The sequence below is a fragment of the Rhizophagus irregularis genome, chromosome 1 (genome assembly GCF_026210795.1).
Source record: "Rhizophagus irregularis chromosome 1, complete sequence".
In the NCBI taxonomy this organism is placed as follows: Eukaryota; Fungi; Glomeromycota; class Glomeromycetes; order Glomerales; family Glomeraceae; genus Rhizophagus; species Rhizophagus irregularis.
In genome coordinates this window covers 6427565-6450392 of record NC_089429.1, presented here as the reverse complement: position 1 = coordinate 6450392, position 22828 = coordinate 6427565, and the positions used below count along the sequence as shown (strand labels likewise).

Below are 22828 nucleotides of genomic sequence, written 5' to 3'. Positions count from 1 at the left end.
TGTATTGGTTTTTAGACGAAATTTATATATTTAAAAGCACTACTCCAGTCGTTAGAAATCGCCAACCTTTATAAAAATATGATAAAAATTTCAAGATGATTTAAATACTCCACACTCATGTTCAATAATAAATAAACTTTGGTGCATTTATGGCGAAAACCTTAGCGTTATCATAAAATTGTTAACGTTTTTACCCAATAATATAAAATGATGAGAAATTTACCAACTCTTGTTAAGTAAATGTTCAAGAGTACAATATCTCGACGTGATAAACACTGAACATCTCAGAAGCTATATCCACGACTGGAATTACTCATAGAATTAGTCTGTACACCATAATTAATCCCTCCTACCTTTTGAATTAGAAAATTTAGTTTATGTCAAGCAGGCAGAAGTCTAAGTAAAACTATAATACAATCAAAGAAAGTATAGCGCTACAGCAGATCAGCTATCATCTAGTAAAAACCGTGTATTTTGTGAATTAGGAAAAATTTGTAAACCTTATAAAAAATCTTTCAGAAAAATGATCACGTGTCTGAGTTTCTTCGGAATAAAAACTAGAAAAATGATATACAAAAAATTATTTTGAATAGAATGATGAATTTAATTTGAAGAGGATTTGATGAAGATTCATACGAGAAAGTATGAGGAAGTATTCATCATGTTAGCAAAGTAGAAGAATGTTCTTAATCGTTTGAAAGTAACGTAGTAAATAAATTAAACGAATACTCATATGATTTACAGCTACCTGCACAACTATACATTATTATTTAAAGGAGTAACCCTATAAAAAACTTTTCAGAAAATATGACGAATACTCATATGATTTATAATGAGGATGAAGCCGTCAAATACAATTAGACGGAATACTCATGATTTATAATGAGGATGAAGTCGTCGAATAAATTGGACGGAATACTCATATGATTTATAATGAGGATGAAGGCCGTCAAATAAATTAGACGAATACTCATATGATTTATAATAAGGATGAAGGCCGTCAAATAAATTAGACGAATACTCATATGATTTATAATGAGGATGAAGCTGTAGATATTTCAAAAGTATTCTTTTTACATGTTTACCCATACAACTATACATCATTATTATTTAAAGGAGTGTTACACATAAATAACCCTATAAAAAATTTTTCAGAAAAATGATTACGTATCTGAGTTTTTTTTGGAATATAAACTAGAAAAATGAGTTTTTTCCAGAATTTTTTTTATAAAGTAAGCGAATACTCATATGATTTATAATGAGGATGAAACCGTCAATTTAATTAGACGAATACTCATATGATTTATAATGAGGATGAAGCCGTCAATTTAATTAGACGAATACTCATATGATTTATAATGAGGATGAAGCCGTCAATTAAATTAGACGAATACTCATATGATTTATAATAAGGATGAAGGCCGTCAAATAAATTAGACGAATACTCATATGATTTATAATGAGGATGAAGCTGTAGATATTTCAAAAGTATTCTTTTTACATGTTTACCCATACAACTATACATCATTATTATTTAAAGGAGTGTTACACATAAATAACCCTATAAAAAATTTTTCAGAAAAATGATTACGTATCTGAGTTTTTTTTGGAATATAAACTAGAAAAATGAGTTTTTTCCAGAATTTTTTTTATAAAGTAAGCGAATACTCATATGATTTATAATGAGGATGAAAGCGTCAATTTAATTAGACGAATACTCATATGATTTATAATGAGGATGAAGCCGTCAATTTAATTAGACGAATACTCATATGATTTATAATGAGGATGAAGCCGTCAATTAAATTAGACGAATACTCATATGATTTATAATGAGGATGAAGCCGTCAATTAAATTAGACGAATACTCATATGATTTATAATGAGGATGAAGCTGTCAAGTAAATTAGACGAATACTCATATGATTTATAATGAAGATGAAGCTGTAGATATTTCAATGGTTCGTTAATTATATTACATGAGGAAGTCGTTTATTTAATGGGTATTTATTTATATATAGCAAATCGAAATGAATATATCCCTAACCTTGAGATATTAAATTAAATGTAGTTTTTAGTATTATTAAAATAGCGGAGGGAATATCAAAGAAATTTTATTTAATAACCAATATTTTGTTAATTATGAGGATAATTTTTCTGAAGATTCTCTTATTTTATTTGTAATATTTGCAAGTACTGCCATTTAATTGAATATTTATCATTAGCATTATTACCATCAGATGAATATTTACTGGATTGTCAAAATTTGCATTCATTATTAGTAATTTTTAAATTAAATACTATTGTAATCATAGGAGATAAGTTATTTGATATATTAATTAGATCTAAAAGAGATTATATTTTTAATAATTTTTGATTTTCTCCAAGAAGTTTGGAAGCGTTTTTGGAGGAGTCAAAAGGTCGACAAGTGATATAAAGAAAAATATAAAAATGAAGGTGTAATTGAAAATTTTAAAATTACATTTGAGGAATATTTGTATCGTAATGATTAATAAATAATAAATAAATAAATAAATAAATAAATTTTTGTGCATTTAATATACCAAACTTTATAATATAAAATGAAACCAAATCAATAAAATAAAATATTATCTTTAAAATAATTATATACTAATAATCATAATAATAATTGTCCGAAGCGTAGCGAAAAATACTCGTGTTTTACACGTTTGTCATCAGGTGTAAAAGAAAACCAATATTTCTATCCAATAATTTTCACATTTTTTTTTGATAAGAAATTCGGAAACGAAACGCCCTATTTTAGTCGACTTCCGTGTTGCGACCTATCTCTTAATTGGAAAGGTGTCTATCAAAAATGCGCGATGATCAAATGACGTAGCGTTTCATTACGATTAATTTGGCTGCGGAAGGAAACCAATGTCACAGGATTGCAGATACGTCACATCGATTGCGATAGTAAAAGCGTTATTAGATTTATTAGCAAGTGAACTGGGGGAATAATATAAGCCAAATTTACTATAACGAGCTTCACTATAACGAGCGTTACTGTAGTAATTTGTAAAATTAATTTGTTATGGATATCCAAATATTGGAAAAGTTGATTTAGAATTTTTGAAATTATATAATTTTCGTGAATCGCATCTTTAGAAAAACAACATTATCGCTCTGATGATACTGAAATTTCCTAACAATACAAATACAGTAAGACATAAGATTATGATTTAATGTGACGGCGATTTCCGATTGTTTAATTTTCTAAAATATATATATATAAAGAATAATTTTAATTTTGAAAATATTGTTCCTCTTCCATCTTTTACAAATATAGCAGCTGATTTATCATGTAAACTTACGGAACGATACACTTAATTCGATATACATTTTTCGTTAACGTTATTAATTATTTATCTAAAGGGGTTCATAACGTTTAACTTTACACGAGTTAATGCATGATTGGTTAAGAATTTGACAAATCAAAATAACCCGTAAAAGTTACTATAAATTATTATACTTTAGATAGCCATAAAAGATTTCTTAACGATGTTTTTATTATCTTTTAATACACTGGTAAAGAAGGCATGACGTACAAATAATAAATAATACATGTAGGTTGAAGAATTCAAAAATTAATAATATTTTCCACAAACTACTTGGAACGATTATTGATTTAATATTCAAAATTAATATGAATGAATAGTTTAAATGCGTATGAGTTTAAGTGACGGATAAACTTATAATGATTTAAATGAAATGTTGGAAGATTTAAAAATAAAATTTAAAAATTTTGTTTTTAAAAAGAAAAAAAACAAGTTGGGTGAGATAGATTTATATAGCAAAACGAACAACACGTTTATCATCAGTACGATAAGATAGATTTATCGTGAGAAATAAAATTATTATCGAATCCGTACCAAAGACGCATACTCGTTTGAAATTATGACAAAATACCACAAATCACGTTAATTCCTGTAATGAGCTATAAAGTTGCACCGATTACATTGATTTAGTTGCAAATTTTTTGTGTTTTGAATATTTTACGTTACAGAATTCATAATAGAAATTAATGAGTGATGTACGTAACTTTCACAATTTATTTATTATCAATCCTGATAAATTTTAGAAATATTGTAAAGTTTGGGAGATGAAAACAGGAAAATGCATGAGATCATTTATGTTAGCATATAATCGGTTATATACTATTTTCTGTATTTTATTTTCCACAGCGGTCGCGATTTTGATAAAATTTCACGATTTTCACGATATTTAAATTTGATTGGATGGCTGGATAACCATGTGATTATGATTTTGCTGAAATTCTGGCCAAAATAATTCCGGCTAAAATTATGGTGCCTTACTAGAAAGGCCGAAATTACGTTAATTTCAGCCAATCGCGAATTTGCGAAAAAATCGTTGAAAATCACCCTGGACACCCTCATGTATAGACGTATTATTACATTTTACTACCTAAAAAATCCCATTTTTCAAATAAATTGAAATCCTTAACGCAGATTCATATATAACTATATATTGTTGAAATTCAATTTTATTATAAGTTTTTTTTATTCCTCTTCTTGAATAATTTAAAGGAATTTCAGCTCTTTTTTTATTTCCTGTTGATGTTCATGCACTGGCAAAGGTAAAATAAATCATATGATTTTTTTCTTTTGTCCTTTTTACCGAGAGCAGAAAGAATTCATTATCATAACAAGTTAAATTGAATTTTTTTTTGGTTGTGGTACAAGTTTTTTCTCCAATATTTCTTTCCATCACAACTTCTTTGTATTAGATTCAAATTAAAATTCAGAATAAAGTAAACAAATGTTCAACTGAGAAATCTAGAAGTTTAAGTCATTTTTCCTTGAAACAAAACTAGAATGATAAGGAAAACGATGATGCTGTGTAATAAGCGATGTGTTCATATTTACTATCGGGTATTCAAATTAACGTGTCACAAAACTCGAAACATGTCAGAAATTATTTACCAAAATAGATAAATAAATTTTACCATCAAATAAATAAAAAAAAAACGATTGTTTTATTCAAATTTTATACTCGCGTGAAATCAAAGTTTTGCACGCACAAACAAAAATGTAATTTGAATAAACAAAAATTTAGTGGGTCAGCATACCCTGTTGTATAAAATAAGTTAAATTATAAAATTTCTGTTCCTCTGTCATTTATATGTTTTGTTCATTGTTTCTAAATTCAGTTTTTTGTACAATAATTGATAGTACAAAACAAATGAACAATATTAATATGCAGGTTGACTTGTCACAGAATTTTCGCAATGAGGTCGGCTAAATAAATTTCCTGAAATATGCTGTATAACTGCTGTATTATCGGCAATTTAAATATAGCCGAGTAATATAGTTAAGTGATTTATCCGGCATCACGTGATTTTTTATAATTCGTGTATTGCATCGTGATACCTCGAGCCGATAACTATTATTTACTAACGTGGACGTCTTCGAACTTTTCGCTATTCAGGTAGATATTTCGGTGTCAATTTTGAAGAATCAATTTCGTAAAATTAGGAAATGGTTATGAATGTGTTCAATAAATTTTAATCGCTTTGGTTCGATTTATTGGCTAACGATATGAGAGAATATGCGAGCACAAATCAATATGTTTTTTTGAAAAAAAATTGCATATATTTTATTTACGTCTCATATAACTTTAGAAATATTGTAAAATCAAACTACGAACGTAACTAAGTCTTTAAGATCATTATCGGAGTTATTACAGAATTCTTCTTTATAGGATATGATGGACTTAATTCTACATACTACAGTATTTCTCTATACTAAATTTTACAATATTTACAAAGATAGCGAATAAATTTATACTAAATTGGAAGAACATTTGTAAAAAATTCTTGAAAAAAAGACCTCAAGAAAGAAAAAATTTTATTTTAAACTGTAAATGTATTCCGCAAATATAAAATTTATAGCCTCAAATCGTGGAAATTATTCGAAAAAATACAAATACTATCAGTAACAATTTGGTGTTAGATTTTGGGTGATCGATAGATATCGTGTAATCATGTCGATACTGCCAAAGGGCCAGGTTGGTGTTATTGGATATCAACGATATAAATATCGTGTAATCATGTCGAAACTACCAAAAGGTCAAGTTGGTGTTAGATTTTAGGTGATTGGATATTAACGATAGATATCGTGTAATCATGTCGAAACTGCCAAAGGGCCAGGTAGGTGTTATTGAATATCAACGATATAGATATCATGTATATCATGTCGATACTGCCAAAGGGCCAGGTAGGTTTTATTGAATATCGACGATATAGATATCGTGTATATCGTGTCGAAATCACCAAATATTATTTCTTTGGTATACATTTTACTAATTGTTTATAATTGGGGTTTTGCATTTTTTTTTGCGGTCCTATTTATAATGTAGGCAAAAGTGTAACTTTAATTGCTTATATACCATATTTAGGAGTTGAATATTTAAAATTTAAGGAAACAAGATTAAGAGGAAAAACAAATATTCCGAACGCATATAATAAAATACCTTTGTTATCTCATACACAAATGACACAGTTTAAAAATATCATCTCAAATGAAATTTATGGTACATTTATCTCCTATATATGGCAACAATTAAAATAAAACTTTTGTAATTTAATTACACACACGATTACTTGTTGAGCCGTTGATTACCTTTGGATCTCATCGTGTGTAACAATTAAATAAGATACAATTTATAAAAAAAATGTATGTACCTGTTTCATGTTGATAATTCATAAATTTAATATTCTTTCGTACATGATATTATCATATTAATAAGCGAGGGGAGAAAATCAATTTTTTTCTAAATTCTGTACGATAAAAAATAACAATAAGTTTCCTTATTTGGAATATTTCTGAAACATAACGATTGTATTTATATTATAGTGATACATAAGAAACAAAAAGGTTGATGAAAGAGTTAAAAATGATTATTTCATGAACAATTTTAAATTTATTTCGCATTCAATTAATAATACTTGACGAATGCAATAATGATAATTATTTACACATACGACAAGCTATTAAGTTGTACTAACAATTTATAGTAAAAAATTGTCGAGCTTTTTTTATTGCATTTCTATTAGTATCAAGTTTTGATTTTTGGGGTATTTAGGTTCATGAGAAAAAAAAGATTTATTGAGTAACATTAGTCGAATTCGCTAGCGATCATTATTAATCGTTTATTGTTTATATGTAATGGTCGTTTCATAAATGGTAAATCTTGAAAGTCGTTCCGATCCCCGATTGTCTGTTAGCATTTAGCGTTTCCCAGATGTAATAATTCATTTTTAATCTTTGGAATGACAAACAATACGCTTGTATATTTAGAATAAAAAATTTCAAATTCCGTAAGGAATAAATCTTCTTGTTTCACTAATCAAATTACATGAGAAAATAACGGATATTGTTTTACATATGTTGCGCAGTGTAGAGCGTTTCTATAAGGAAGTGTAGAAATGTTTGAAACGGATATATGTTACAAATGCCTCTATTTGTCAATTTCGGATCGGAACTTCCTTCTTTTTTCACTTCCCTTTTTTATACAAACTGATTAATCTGATATCTGCTAATACTAGGAAACGGGAACCGTTGTAGAAAAAACTAAATTTTGCGATTTCATTGGGTTACGATCACGTGACGGACAGAGAAATTCACGTGATTGATTTTTTTTTTATAGTGCGTAGACATATTGTCCTTCGCTTCGCTCCGGATAATTACAAAATTCGAAGTATTGAATTAATACATTACCGATACTCAATCTTATACTTTCACTAAAATATCAATAAACAGAGAAAACTTTGGACTTATTTTACTTTACAATATATATAGGTATGTATATATGGTATATCAGTAACAAATTTATCTATATAATCACATCCAAATTGGTGATTATATAGAAGCGTGATTACATAGAGTAAAACCTCTATATATTCACAAAAATTAATTAAGGTGACTTTATACATGTAAATTAAAATACTGTAGCTCAATTGGATACAATTATATCTTAACTACGAAAATTCAAATATATAAACGATGTGCAAAAGTACCCATTCTTGAAAAAAAAACCACTTCCCAAAAAAAAAAAAAATTTTTTTATAAAAAATATAGTAAACTTCTAAAGAAAAAATAATTCCTAAATAATAAATAAATTATTCTCGGTTTTCTTTTTTTCGAAAGAATGTCTTCAAATTTATTAATGCAAGTTCCTATTGCTACCTAAGGCCGTCGAATCTTTTACACAATCTCCTTCACCACAGTCATTGACTAATAACGAAAATGGACTTGAATATGTCAAAATTCCTTCCACTGAATCTTCAATAGAAAATAATTTGAGTTTTATTCATAAAACTTTTCTGATTATGGCGGATATACCCTATATATAATGACGTCACCATCTAAAAATCTACTATAATAGTAAAAATTCTTATCAAGAGAAAGTTTCTTCCAAATCATCTCCTGAGATCTACACACCACCTGAAAAGAATCCAAAAGATTTATTACGAAGAAATGATTCATCAATATCATTCTCAACATCATCACCGTTTAATGATGGTTCGTCCAGCACAGATCCATTCCCACAGAATCATGCCAATGAAACTAAAACAAACATGACATCTAAAAAAAGCAAAGAAATCGAAAGCTAAAACAAAAACAAATCAAACAAAACATTTATAAAAAAGAGGTAAAAGAAACAGAGCCACGATAGTTCTTGTTATAATTCCTGTGGTTGTAAAGGAGAAATCATTGATACCAACACTCTTCTATGAAATTCTTTGATTTGATAAATAATATTGCACAATTAAATCTTGATTCGGATATACTTGAACATATAACACCAAACATCATTTGGAAAAAAAGAAAGCCTTTATCTATAGAAATGTTATCTCACTACAAACTATTATATTCGAAAAAAGCTCTCTTTACGTCTTACACCTCTTCAATATTTAAGAGCCAAATTCATTTTAATTTCAACAGCAAGAAGTTTTTTGCAACAATCACTCCCGTTTCGTAAGACTGATGCACAAAGACATCTTCCAATAGATATCAATAAATCTAGTAAATTATGGGATTGGTTTACGCAAACCGGTTGGATAAAAACTGGTTCAAATGAAATTATTCAATTTAATATGAATTAATTATGTTTTTTTCTTTTTAAATTTATGGATCATTGTTAATAATTTTCAATCCGTATTATAACAACTTATCTGAAGAAATGGATTATCATTAGAAGTGGGATCAAAATCGCACTTAAATTCAATATTAAGTGTCACATTTGTTAGCAACTCTAGAATCTTTAATCTCAATATCATAGAATTTCTGAGCAACACAAACCTACATAAAATAAAATATTTAAATTAGTCTCCTTACACGGTGCGTGCAAATGCTAATATATAGAAGTATGGTTTCGAAAATAATTAAGACATGAATATCTATAAAATAAAAAAAAAATTAGGTTATATTAATGTAAAAAATAATATTAGTATTTTAAATTCATCTTATTTTAAAAAATTTAAAATTATTAAAAATTTGGTTAATTAATTTATGAGTTTAATTAATAACTGAAATTGCAAAATCCAAATCAAGAAAATTGAGAACAGTATCGATATTCTCACAATTAATCCAGTGTTAAATTCCAAAATCCATTAGAAAATTGAAATTTTTTAACCATTATTGAGCGACTGTAACCCATGTAATTTTCCACCAAACTACCCTGCTTATTTCCTTTTATATTTTGTATTTACTTGTAACACGTGATTTATAATTACGAGTTTCCGTTTATCCTAGTTATACAGCAAATACTTTTTAGATTTATAATAACGAAGATGTAATACTTTAGTAATAAGTAAATAAATTGCCAAATAATAGAATAAATCAATTAATGTAAATAAAAAATTTTTATTAAAAATTAAACCAAAACAAATGGCAAAAATAAGTAATTTCTTGCTTTTTTCCAACGAAATTAAATAACGTTTCAAATTTGCTGATTTATTATAAATATTATCATTCCTGCTTAACGTAATCTTCTCATCTCTTTTAATTTTCAGTTGCTATTACCATCAATTGGAACAAAATTTTGCTTATAATAAACTTGAAAGAGGAACTACTCGTAATAATGCGAGATATTTTATTATAAAAACTTTTTATTTAGATATTTAGTTTAGATCTAATAAGTAAATATTGATACTTACTTCCGTTAGTAGATAGATAGAATAACATATAGTTATATCTATTGTATTTTTTATTTTTTTTATATATGTAATTTAATATAAATTTCGCGTCATCACGACAAAAAAATATATTGTGAAAAGTACTTTTATAATTAAGCTAAATCAATTTCTCTATAGTAGTAGTTTTTTTGTATTTTATTAAATCTAACTAAGAAATACGTGTTACTAACAAAAAAAATCCCCATTTCATATAAAGATATATGTAAAAATATTTTTTATATATGTCGGTGAGGTGAAACGTTTGTCGGTGAAATGATGTCGGTGAAGTAATTGTCGGAGAGTTAAACGCGACCCTAATAATGGTGGTTCTACAAGCTTAAATTTTTAATTACGCTTATAATTGAACTAGGAAGAAAACTATTTGTAATAACTTTGATATAAGTTCAACTTTAAATGCTTCTAAATTCGTTGTTAAGAAATCTACCGGAATTTCAAGAGAATCTTGAACTTACAAAACATTTTTTAACCGTCTATGTTAAATATTTTTTTCTGGATGAAAATAAAATTAGAATTAAAAAACGAACCATAATTATGTTTAAATAACAAAGGAATCGGCCCGCATGTTATCTTTACCCGTAATAAAATAATATCGTAGTAAATGACGCAATATCATAAGATTAGACGTTTACCATTATAATGGTAAATTACTAATTCCATGTTATCTTGTGGCTTGAATTTATATTTTATCTTGTACTTTTAGCGCCATCATTTTTTCTTTTGTCAAAATTAAAGTCATTATCTCTTAAAAAAGTATTTTCCTGGCCATAATTTATTACTTGTTATATGTTCGAGTTCATTATTTAAATTTCCTCCTTCATCTCCAAATAATACAAATTTTAAGGAGGTAAACATAACGTTGTACCGGATATCTCTGTTTCATTTGTATCATTTCAGAACTTTGGATTTTTTTAATTTATAAAACACGTACACAAAAAAAAAATGTTCAAATTAAATTAAATATATTTATTTTTAGTGACAATAGAATTTATTGTCATCCAAATTCATCCATAACCGGATAACGAATATCCGAATCGTAAACATTATACGTAATTTTTTAATCTCTATGATATTATTAATCAAAAAAAAATGATTATAAATCAAAAATATAAACAATACAATATAAAGTAATAATAATAGGTCGAAATATAGAATTTCGTCATAATACGATATAACGGCCGAGGAGTACAAAATTTATATTTCATTTAACAAAGATAATTTTACAATAGATAATTATAGAAATGTTGAACATAATCTTTGTCCATATCGTTTCAGAAATATGGTTAAATTAAATTTATTATTTTCCCACACCTAATTTAAACTGGAATATTTTAATAAACAATGAAATTCTATATACCGAAACCTCGACATAACGGATCGTAAGTAAATATCGGAATTGGGGTCTGGAACGGATAACATAATTAATTTACCCTCGATATAACGAAATTCTTGATATAACGGATTTTTGACAAATTTTACTAATGGAACGGATGGTTTAATTATATCGAATTTCACTGTGTATACAGTATAAATAATATTATTTTTGTGTTATTCGGGTGACTTCCTAAAATCCATAAATATTTTATAATTAATTGCTAAATTGGATTTGGTCTAAAAAAAGATTGTTTATTGGTTTGTCATTGTTTGTGTAATTTGTAATTTGGAGTTTTTCCGACATCAAATAAAAATTGCGAAAAGTTATGATCATATTACTTTTTGTTTGTAAAATAATTATATAACGGTAACACGCTCTCCTTTTAAAAAAAGTAAACTCCGCTAATCTACAACCTCGAACCAATTGCATGATAAAATAAACACAAAAGTACTGGTCTAATAATTCAAAAATTTGAGACACAGATATTAAGCTGTTAAATATCTTTAGGAAAAGCGTATACACAATTTGTATGATGTAATATATTACGCAATTGTAAGAATTGTTATAAAAAGTGTTCAAAATTTTTTAATTTTTCTAAAAAAAAAAATAAAATAAAAAAAATAAAAAATATTAAAAAATAAAAAAAAATTTAATATAATCTTTTCATAAAAATTTTTTTTTAAAATTTTCCCGATTTCTAACTATAAAAAAAAAAAAAAAATTTAATGAATTTAATGACTTTTTAATTCTCCCGATTTCTAATAAAAAAATGACAAAACACTCTTTTCATGACACAAATTAATGACACTCTTTTCATAACAATTTAATGACACTCAATTCTCCCGATTTCTTAAATAAAAAAAAAAAAAAAAAATTAATGACACACTCTCTTTTCATTTGCATTTACAAAACCGCCCGTGCCGCCTGCACCGAAAATCAAATCATTAACTTTACCACCAAATAAGATAAGATTTTATTGCTTGGCAGCAGCGTATAAAATCTACTGGAATATGTTCAGTGAACCGGATTTTTTCGTGTTATTTTCTTACCGCGCCTAACGAATGATAAACATGGAAGACTGGCTCTTCTAACGGGGCAAATTCAGAAGGATGACGATAGGAATATGCAACATTCCTTATCTTCCAGTGACCGAGATTTTTTACACGCTGCTTGGCAGTTATTTTTTTTAATTATAAGAATTTTTTTTTAAAAAAAGCATTTTTTATATTTGTATATGAGAAAAAAAAAAATTTCTAAGAGTAAATTTTTAAAATCGCTATTTTAGAACCTTTCGTTATTAATTCGTTTATTATTTTTTTACGTTACGTTATCGTACTTTTTTACCACTCGTATTTACTTATCGAAAAATTACCACGACTAAATAATATCTCGTTTTCTCTTTTATATAAATTCTTGTTCTCTTTAATTGTGCTGTGTGTAATATTTTGCCATATTTAGCGATTTTTTTGCCAAATTAAATAAAACGAATTTTTGCCGTTATTGTCGTAATTGATGTAATTTTAAAAGAGAAATGTTTATTTTTTTCTCATAAAAATTGATACGAATATCCAATCAAATGAAGCTACTACAAATAAAAAAAAATTTGTGATTTCGTTAACTTTTTTTTGTATCATTTCATCATCATTGAGGCTTAGTACTCTCAAATCTCTCACTATAGGTTTAAACGTATAATTTATATCGGCATTTTTTTGATACATGATGTGGCTTTACCTTAGATTAGTACATATGTTGCAATCGTTGCATGATTAAAGTCAAAGTCAAATAATATGTAAAATCATGCTTTGTTGCAGAAGGCTGTGCAGCCACATTGAAAGCCACATCAGCATCAGCATCAGTGATGGTAAAACTTTCTCACATTCCTTCTCATCATCTCAAATTGAATTTGTCCAAATTTTTTTTTTTGAATTTTGTGGTAAACACAGCCTACACCAATAAGCCCATCTTTGCTTTCTCTAAGCCAAGGAAATTAGAATTAATTTATAGAAGAACTTATATTAAGTTTATAAAATATTACTACTATAACTTATTGAACGAGGAAAATTTATCCGAAGCTAAAATGCTTTGCATCAAAATTACGAAAGATAAAAGCAATTTAATAAATTTATCCTGTAGAAAATGTCAAAAATCACAGTGTGGTGATCAATCACCGAGTGCGAGCGGAGTTTCATGACATTTTTAATTCTGCCCAAAATTCTATCCTAATTCTGGTGAGATGACAATCACCAGCAGGTTGATATTTAGCAATAATCCTGTTCAAATTGATTAAAAAAATTGATCCGAATGTTTCGAAATTGAATATATATGCAATATGAGCTTGGATTTTTGAACAGGGCTAATGTTCAAATTTTATCCGTAATTCAGTAATTCACGTAAAATCTCCGTGAATACCAAGCAACTGAACTTGGATAATTTCATGCTTTGAGGCTATAAATTCCGGGAATATGATATTTACGGAAGTAACATGGAGCGATAAAACACGGAATAAATTAGTAAATTGCTTTTCTATTGACAAGCCTTCACAAAATGTTTGTTATAAAGAGCCTTTTTGGATTAATCCAAAAATACCAAAGAAAAAAAAATGTCTCAAATAACTCCAAAATTAACTTATCAAGTAAATTTACCTAAATCGCTTGAAATAGAAGAAGATTATTATAGTCCTATTTTTGGTACAAATAATATGTTTTGGCGAATATTTATACTTCTTGAAGACGATGACTATTATGGACTTTATTTACAGCCAGTTGCAAATCAAGATGAAATTATTTGGGGAGAACGTTCAAAATTAACTTTCAATTTATTCGCAAAAGAAATTAGAAATGATAATCAAATCATTGAACTTTATAGTAAAAGCTTTGCTATACCTCCTGGTACCCCTATTGATAATGGTAATATTTGGTGTTTCTTTTCACACTTAGTTTTCTTTTTCTAATCGTTAAATTTATGTCTTTTTTAATATAGATCCTGGATATCGTTATGCAATTAGAAAATCTTCACTTGAAAATGGAGAATTGATAATTGGAGCTAATTTTGATAACATTGAATATAATCAAAGCAAAACATATTATCCTGAACCTATTCCAAAGGATCTTATAGACGCATGGAAAGAACATTTATTTAATTTTCAATCGGCTGACGTAGAATTTGATGTACAAGGTGAAAAATTCTATGCATGTAGTTCAATACTTTCCAAAAGATCCGAATATTTTGAGAAAATGTTATCAGGTCATTGGTTCGAATCAACACTTAATAATTCGACATGTCAAATAAAACATCGGATTCAAATTTCAACATATAGCCCAATTACAATTTCTGCCATGCTCAAATACTTTTACACAAATCAAATTCAATGGACTAATGAAGATAATGATGATTCTATCGCTATAGAATTATTTCGTTTAGCGGATCAATATGTTTTATTAGATCTTCGAGAACGAGCAAAAACTAGGATTTTAGACGAATTAACAATCTCAAATGTATCAAAAATTATGTTTAATTTAGTCCCAAACTATAATGACTTAAAAAAACCAGTTTTAAATTTTATGGCAATAAATTTTGAGGAGGTTTATCGATCTCAAGAATTTAAAGAAATTTCGGCAAATTTAGAAGATTATGAAAATTTCAATATAACTTTATTAGAAATTTATACTGAATTTTTGAGAATTAGAACTTTATATAAGATCTTTTTTAAATTTTGATAGTTTTTTTTTTTAAATTTTAAAAAGTACAGTTTTTTATAAATTATAGATTCTATTTCTTCATTTCATTTTAGCTATTACATTACATGTATGGGCAAATTAATTAATGAATAAATATTAAATTTTTTTCATATATTTAAGTTTTCATTAGTATGTATCATAAAATATTACAATTTTTTTTATTCAGTTAATACCGTTTATTTTTTTATGACTATATTAAGCCTTACTACTGAAGACTCTCTTTTTATCGCTATAAGCGGAGGGAGGCAGCAATGGCTCTCCCTTATAGATATTACTTTTCGTAAGGTTAATACTATATATACAGTGCTCGGAAAAGGGTATCCGGACTTTTCTCCGAAGTCCATTTCACCGAAACCAATTTCGCCGAAGCCATTTCTCCAAAGGGATATTTCACCGAAAGGATATTTCGCCGAAAGGACGTTCGCCGAAATACCATTTTACCGAAACCCCATTTCATCGAATTCCATTTCGCCGAATCCATTTTATCGAATGAACATTCGCCGAAAAATTATTTATTCCATTTGGTTAGTTTATTGTTTTTATATTAAATACATAAAGAAATGTTTTCTAGAAAAATTTTGAATTAGCTGATTTTTATTAAATTTATCTCGTTGTTTATAATATATTTATAGTCTTTTTTTACTTACTTTTCGTGAATAAATGTATTTATTTCTTAACAATTAATATCAGCAGTTACTTGAATGCTAAAGTGATATTATCCCGAAAAAAAAAAAATCTAAAAATAATTTTATTTTATTTTTATTGCGCGACGAATATTTTTTATTAAAATTTTAATCGCTACCATTTTCGGAGAAATGTCCATTTGGATTCGATAAAATGCACTTTTGGCGAAACGTCCCTTCGGTGAAATGGCTTTGGCGAAATGGGTTTCGGCGAAATGTACCGTAACCCGAAAAAAGTGTCCGATCACCTACAACAATTGTACTTCTATATAAACCTTTTTTTTTATTAATCAACCCATCTTTTATGGTATATGTAAAAGTTGCTCTTTGAAATTATACGAAATTTTAATAAAAATTGATTGATATATTGTAAATTTTGCTTAAAAAATGAGGATTTTAATAGAAATTTTAGATTGAAATAAATTGTTTTATAATACTTTATATTTTAAATAGAATTATTTGTCGTAATTTAAAATATATTACTGCAAATTATTTTCAAATTAATGAGATTGCTAACAAATCACACAAGTTTAAGAGAAATATATATCTATTACTAATTGATATAAATTTTTAAACTAAAGAACAAATTACGATCTAGAGAAAAAATAATTAGTAATGTTTCTAAAACAAAAATATAATGTAAAAAAATAAAGAAATACCTTCATTTCGCCCAATTTCAAAGTTTAAGAGGCTGTTCCTAAAAAAAAAATAAGGAAAAAGGAACGTTCAGTTAGTAACGTTAGTAACGTTCCTAAAACAAAAATAAAATGTAAAAAATAAAAATAAATACCTCTATTTCGCCCATTAAAGTTCAAGAGGCTGTTTCTAATAAAATAAAGAATAACAATGTTCCTAAAACGAAAAAATAAAATAAAAAAAAAGAATACGACCACGTAAACTGAGCCAATTTCAGACGTGCATCAGGCGAATATGAAGAAACATGCTACGGTACATTTTTTAACCATAAAAGTTACAACTAGGTAAAACCAATTCACATAAAACATCATGTGCCAGGTATTCTTAATCTGATAACTTGTGGGTTTTTTTCTCCGCACCTTTTTGTTTTCCATCTTTAAAGTAGGTATATTCATATTTTTAGAATTTATATGTGTTGTTTCTCCGCACTTTTGTTTTCCACCTTTAAAATAGAGTATATTTGTATTTTTATAATTTATATATAATGTAAAGTCTAATGAATAAAAAGGGTGGATTTTTATATGTAATTATTTTTCGTGCCGTAATTTCTAAATAGTTAATCAGGTTATCAGATTATTCAACATTTATAGAAAAGACTTACAGCAATTTTCCGATGATTTACCAGCCTGTTCCAATCCCATAATTTTTAGTTTTCTTTTAAATAGATGGTGGATCTTTTACCAGGATCGATGTCACCCGTGTCCTGCTCATTTGCTGGCCACATTTGAGAAGCTAATACCTCAACTTTACATGGGCTTCGGCTCGTATCTCCTTTCGAGGGTTACTGTTTTGGTATTACATGGATGACTGGTTTTAGCGGTTTGGGAGTGAAGTGAAATAAAAAGACAAAAATTTATTATTTAACTTTAATTATTTTTCGTGGCAACTCAGAACGTTGGGCAAATTCCACACGAATTATTTACAATCTTGATCATCTGTTCATCTGTTCAAAAAAACAGTCATGTCAAATCACAAAACGTAATTCACATTATTTACACTTTACCAACTCGATTTATCCCACGACGTCTACAAAAAATTTATTTTGACAAGTTAAGTCAACATTATTAAATGTTTGAAACATTAATTTTGTAAAAGAATATTAAGGTTAGTTTCGTATTTGAATCCAAAGATGAATCGGAGGATTACCAAGTTAAGATAGAGGCAATGAAGCAAGAATTATATAACGCCGTGTTTAGTACAAATGATTTACGTGTAAATTGGAATAGTTTTCTTAGTTAAATGGAATATTTAAATATAGATGGCAATTATCGTAATTGGGCGAAGAATTTATTTCAAATTACAAATAGTGAATTTATGATGATTGTTCAGTTATTCATCCAATCTGTTTGTTAAAAAACGCCTATATGATTAATTGAAATTTATCATTTAGATTAAATTATTAATAGTGATTGGTTCATATTATATAGAGAACTTCAATTTTTAACTGAAAATGATCATTTTTTCAATTATATGATGAAATTAGATAATTATAATTTTTTATTTTAAAAAATAAATAAATAAATAAATAAATCATTCAAGATTTATTAAATTTTAAGTCATGAATACAAAAATTAAAATAAAATAAAAATTTCGCATTAGAATTAAAGAAATACAAGTCAGAACTCGATACGCCGGATTAATTTTTAAACGGGATTCCCGCTGTAAGGGCCGAAATTATCTAGTGAAATTATTAATTTTGGGGCGCAGTATTATATTTAGTTTAAGTGTATAGTGGTTGAAATGTACTGCGTCCGTAATGACGTTAAGATTTTTTTTGTTAAGATTAGAGGATCGGGTTATTTGATTTAATTACGAGATTAGTACCTTGAAATGATCTACATAATCGTGACGAAATGCAGATATGACATCTTTTAGAAATTATTATTTTAATTGGTTTTAATATTATTAATTAGAAATATCGTCTTTTTTGAATTTATCATTTTACTAATTTTATAATTTTTATCGATTTTAATAATAAATATATTTTTGTAGCTAGTGGTGGCAAAACGTCTTTATGACGGGCACTAGTTCTACACCGCTGAACGATAGGATAATCTGAGGATTAGCACAGCGTTTTTCTTTTTCGTTCATGGGACTGTTTGGAACTCCCTGTTATGGTGTCTAACTTGTCCCTATAAAATTTTTTTAGAAAATTGATCACATACTATCGGAGTTTTTTGTAATGAAAACTAAAAAAATGATCATTTATCAGAATTTTTCCCAGAAAATTTTTTATAGGATGTTAATAATGACATTTCTTAAAATATGAAGCATTTTTAATACATTAGGTTATTTTGGCATATAAGTACTATACTTTTAACAGATATACTATGTGAGATTGACTTGCATATAATTTATAATATCACGAAATTGCTTAAAAGAAATTGATTACGTGACAAAAAATACATCAAAAATAAAATTTTGTTAACCCAATAGTAAAAATGAGTTGACCAGAAAGTTAGTCACGTGATTTTTCGTGAGGCTGTGCTATTAGTGTTTCAATCCGCGGATAATCCGTTATCGCCCGGTTAGTTCAGTTGGTTAGAACGCAACACCTATTTACGCTACCCATGTAACTGTGGAAACGCGGGCCGAATTTTCTCAGTAGGGTAGATTTACTGTTAAAATGGTGCTACCCGAAGGGTGAGGTCCTGCGTCGGGATGAGTTTCTAGTTCTTTTTACCAGATAGTTTCTTTTGTTTAATAGCTATAATTGTATTAGACATAGATAACCATTCTTTATAATAAAATGAAGGACTTAAAAGAAGAAAAATGAAATTAGTGAAAAGAAACAAAAAAAAAGTAACGAAGAAAAGAAATAAAAAAGTTAACCTAACTATTGTCTCCAAAGTCCAGGTGGTCGAAGAACCAAAGGATCTAACGAATTAGAAAGCTGATAATAAAAAAAAATTTTTTTCATTATAATATATAATCCGTTAGTGATACAAATCCGTTACGATCCACTAGGATCCGTTAGTGATATAACCGTAAATAGCGGATATTCGTCCACGGATACGGATTGCGGATAAACGGATTGAAACACTACGATTATTTTTGCAGTTGACCATGAAAAAAATTTCCTAGTACGAATCTTTAAATTAAAATCTAATGAAGGAGTATTTGTTGTGTCAATTTCTAACTTTGATATAAGAATAATATTGTTATTAGCCGTTAAGGTTTAATGAATTCTGTGTTTTTAGAAAGCATAATCAACAGTAAATAATATTTTCTCCCAATTTTTGAAAATATTTTGATAATTGCAAAAAACATTTGAGAATACAATATATATCAATGGCGAAACAAATATTATATTTGCTTCAATGCATTCATAATGAGAATAAATATGAAATGAAATTAAATATTTCTAAATTTATTTATAATAATTTGCATATTTTGATATAATTAATTGGGTACCGGATGTGTTTAAGTTACAGATAATTTTTTTATAATAATCAAAATAATATTATTCGACGTAAATTTTTTACAGAAGAAAAAAAAAAATTTGTATTATCTATTGACGTTACATCGTATTTTCATAGGTCGAATCCACCATTATGTCCGAATTAAGGAATAATTTCAATAAAATTTGAAAAAAAGTTTACACTTTACGCTTATGTAACGTAAATGTTATCTTTTACGATAACTTCACTTCATTTGTTACAAGACGAGCAAATTTCTTTATAAACATTTATATGTCAGCGAAAGGGATTCTTATTTTATTTTTTTAAAAATATACAAGTAATTTCTATAATAATCCTTATTAAGTCGCAAACCTTATGCTAATTTTGATTTTTAAGCTTCATTGAACTAATACTTGTAATTATGTAATTATCTTAATAAACATCAGGAAATTTTTTTGTAAACCTACGTAAATTTACAGGATCACGAGCTCTTACATATAAGATAACTTCCGGACGAATATATAATTAAAATAAAAGATTTGAATTTACTATTATCTCTTCATTAAAGTATTTTTTAACAACATCTGTATGTTCTGTTGTAAAATGTTCTCCAATATAATTATCGATATTAAAACAAAGTAATTTTCGTTCCCTATAACTTTCAAAAAATTTTTTAAAAGCATCAATAGAATACTTCCAATCCCCACTAATTGTTACATAAGTTAAAGATTTTGGAGAAAATTTTGTTAAATTATCTAATAATTCATCTCCTATATCGCTAGTCTCATTCAAACTATTAAGATGTAAACTTAATAAATTTTTGCAATTCATTAATAATGCTTTTACATAAATTAAATCTTTAGGACCAAGATATGTAGTTAGGTATTCTATCTTTGGACAAAAATTAGAAATAGCATTAATTAACATTCCTGTACCCTCAGCAGATTTATTAGATGTATAAACAGAGAAATATGAAATATTTCCTTTGGTTTTTTCAATTAACATTGCCATTTCCTTAAAACATAAAAAATCATCATATATACCAAGTGAGTTGAGATCTGGAAATTCTGAATTTGCTAAATATTTTTGGAATTCTTTAATTCCTTTATAACTTTCACAATCATGATAAATTGTTAAATCTTTTAGATTGATAAGTGACGTTAAAAATGAATGTGAAATAACCCCAATTGAACCATGTAAAAAAAGATTATTAATTGTACGACCTTTTCTTGTTAATGCTGTACTTAGTTCTTCACATGTTATTCCTTTCTTAATATGAGAACTAAATGAAAAACTTTTTAAATTTCTTTGTGCATCAATTAAAGAAATCAACCCGGGAACACTTTGAGAATAATTGTAAACACATAATTTGTTTAAATCTTTGCAAATCTCTGCCATCTCACGAAGATTGTTGGAATTTACTGAATATAAATCAATACTTAGATTATAGAGTTGAGGGAAACATGTTAGGGCTCCTGAAAATAATGGTAGAGGTTTAGAAGTTTGCCACTCTAATTCTTTAATATTTTTACATTGACTAATGAATAATTTGTAAATTTCTTTTTCTAAAAGATTTCTTTTTTTTGCCTTATTAAAAATTTCTTTTTTAAATACAACATTTATAATATTATCTACAATATCAACTTTAAGATATTTACAAAAGCTGAGATAATTAAATGTTAGGGATTTTGGAAGATTCGTTAAGGGTAACTTAATATCATTGTCAAGTAAAAGTTGTTTTGAAGAAGTTGGTAGACAAGAAAGTATTATATTATAAAATTTTTCTTTTGATTTTTTACAACTGAAAAAGTATGGATATTTTCTCCATAAAATAGGGACAACTAAGTGACACCACTCTCTATTAACCAAAAGGCAGGAATATAATGATTTTTTATCTGTCCATAATTCTTTAAAAATAAGAATAAGGCAATCAATATTTAATTTTTCCATTTTATTTTTCAAAAAGGGGGAAAAAAAATTCTTATAAATAAATGGTTAAGAATTACGTTCCCCTTTTATTCATTTGAAATTGATCTAATGCAAAAATGGCAATGATTTTTTTGTGCATCGATCACAAATTTTATTTTGTGTTACAATAAGCGGAGCTTCGGGAATGCGTCATTTTGTTGATTACGTACTAATATACATACGAATTTTAATAGTAACAAATTTCTATTACATCACTTATGTTATCACTCTATATTATAAGTTGTATGAGATCAAATAATTTCAGTTTATTTCAATGGTACCTATGATTATTGATAGTACGAGTCAAATATTTAAATTGCGAATTTATAAATCAATTATAATATTTCACGAAGGTTTTTTGACTGAAACCAACAAACTTTGTCTTTCAAACTTTGGGATAAAATTTTATCTTTTAATATGTTCTAAATTATCTATGTAATTCATCTAATTGTGCCCTACTTTCTTTCTTAATGATATATAATGAAATAAATTTTGTAGGACAACGTTCTGTCGTATTATATAGTACTGTATTGAAAATATGAACATGCTTATGACAAAAACTAAATACCCTTTTAGATTTCATATTACAGAAAAATTCAGAGAATATGAGGATATATTGTAACAAAGAATTAAGGCCAAGTTTTAATCATCAAACTATTAAAAATGGACGAATAAATTATGGAATTAGATGGAATCTATAATTTTGATATGATTATGAAAAACTTACTGAT

The 22828-nt window shown here is 27.0% G+C and overlaps 3 protein-coding genes across 3 annotated transcripts; 2 read left to right on the top strand and 1 right to left on the bottom strand.

Annotated features, from left to right (window-relative positions):
- Nucleotides 1–6166: 6166 nt before the first annotated feature.
- On the top strand, nucleotides 6167–6611 carry OCT59_001326 (uncharacterized protein; the record flags this gene model as incomplete). The annotated part of the gene is made up of 2 exons (XM_066139482.1): nucleotides 6167–6257; nucleotides 6400–6611. 2 exons carry the CDS (start codon nucleotides 6167–6169, stop codon nucleotides 6609–6611), a joined length of 303 nt encoding a protein of 100 aa, XP_065988881.1.
- Nucleotides 6612–14211: 7600 nt separating this feature from the next.
- OCT59_001325 (uncharacterized protein) lies at nucleotides 14212–15328 on the top strand (the record flags this gene model as incomplete). The annotated part of the gene is made up of 2 exons (XM_025330255.2): nucleotides 14212–14518; nucleotides 14592–15328. The coding sequence occupies 2 exons, from the start codon at nucleotides 14212–14214 to the stop codon at nucleotides 15326–15328; spliced, it is 1044 nt and encodes a 347-aa protein (XP_025181320.1).
- Nucleotides 15329–20501: 5173 nt separating this feature from the next.
- Nucleotides 20502–22113, bottom strand: OCT59_001324 (uncharacterized protein). Its single transcript, XM_025316099.2, has one exon. The coding sequence runs from the start codon at nucleotides 22077–22079 to the stop codon at nucleotides 20655–20657; it is 1425 nt and encodes a 474-aa protein (XP_025181319.2). The 5' UTR covers nucleotides 22080–22113; the 3' UTR covers nucleotides 20502–20654.
- Between the last annotated feature and the right edge of the window lie 715 nt (nucleotides 22114–22828).

Coding starts and splice junctions, on each gene's coding strand:
- OCT59_001324 (XM_025316099.2), bottom strand. CDS start 22,079: ATGGAAAAATTAAATATTGATTGCCTTATTCTTATTTTTAAAGAATTA.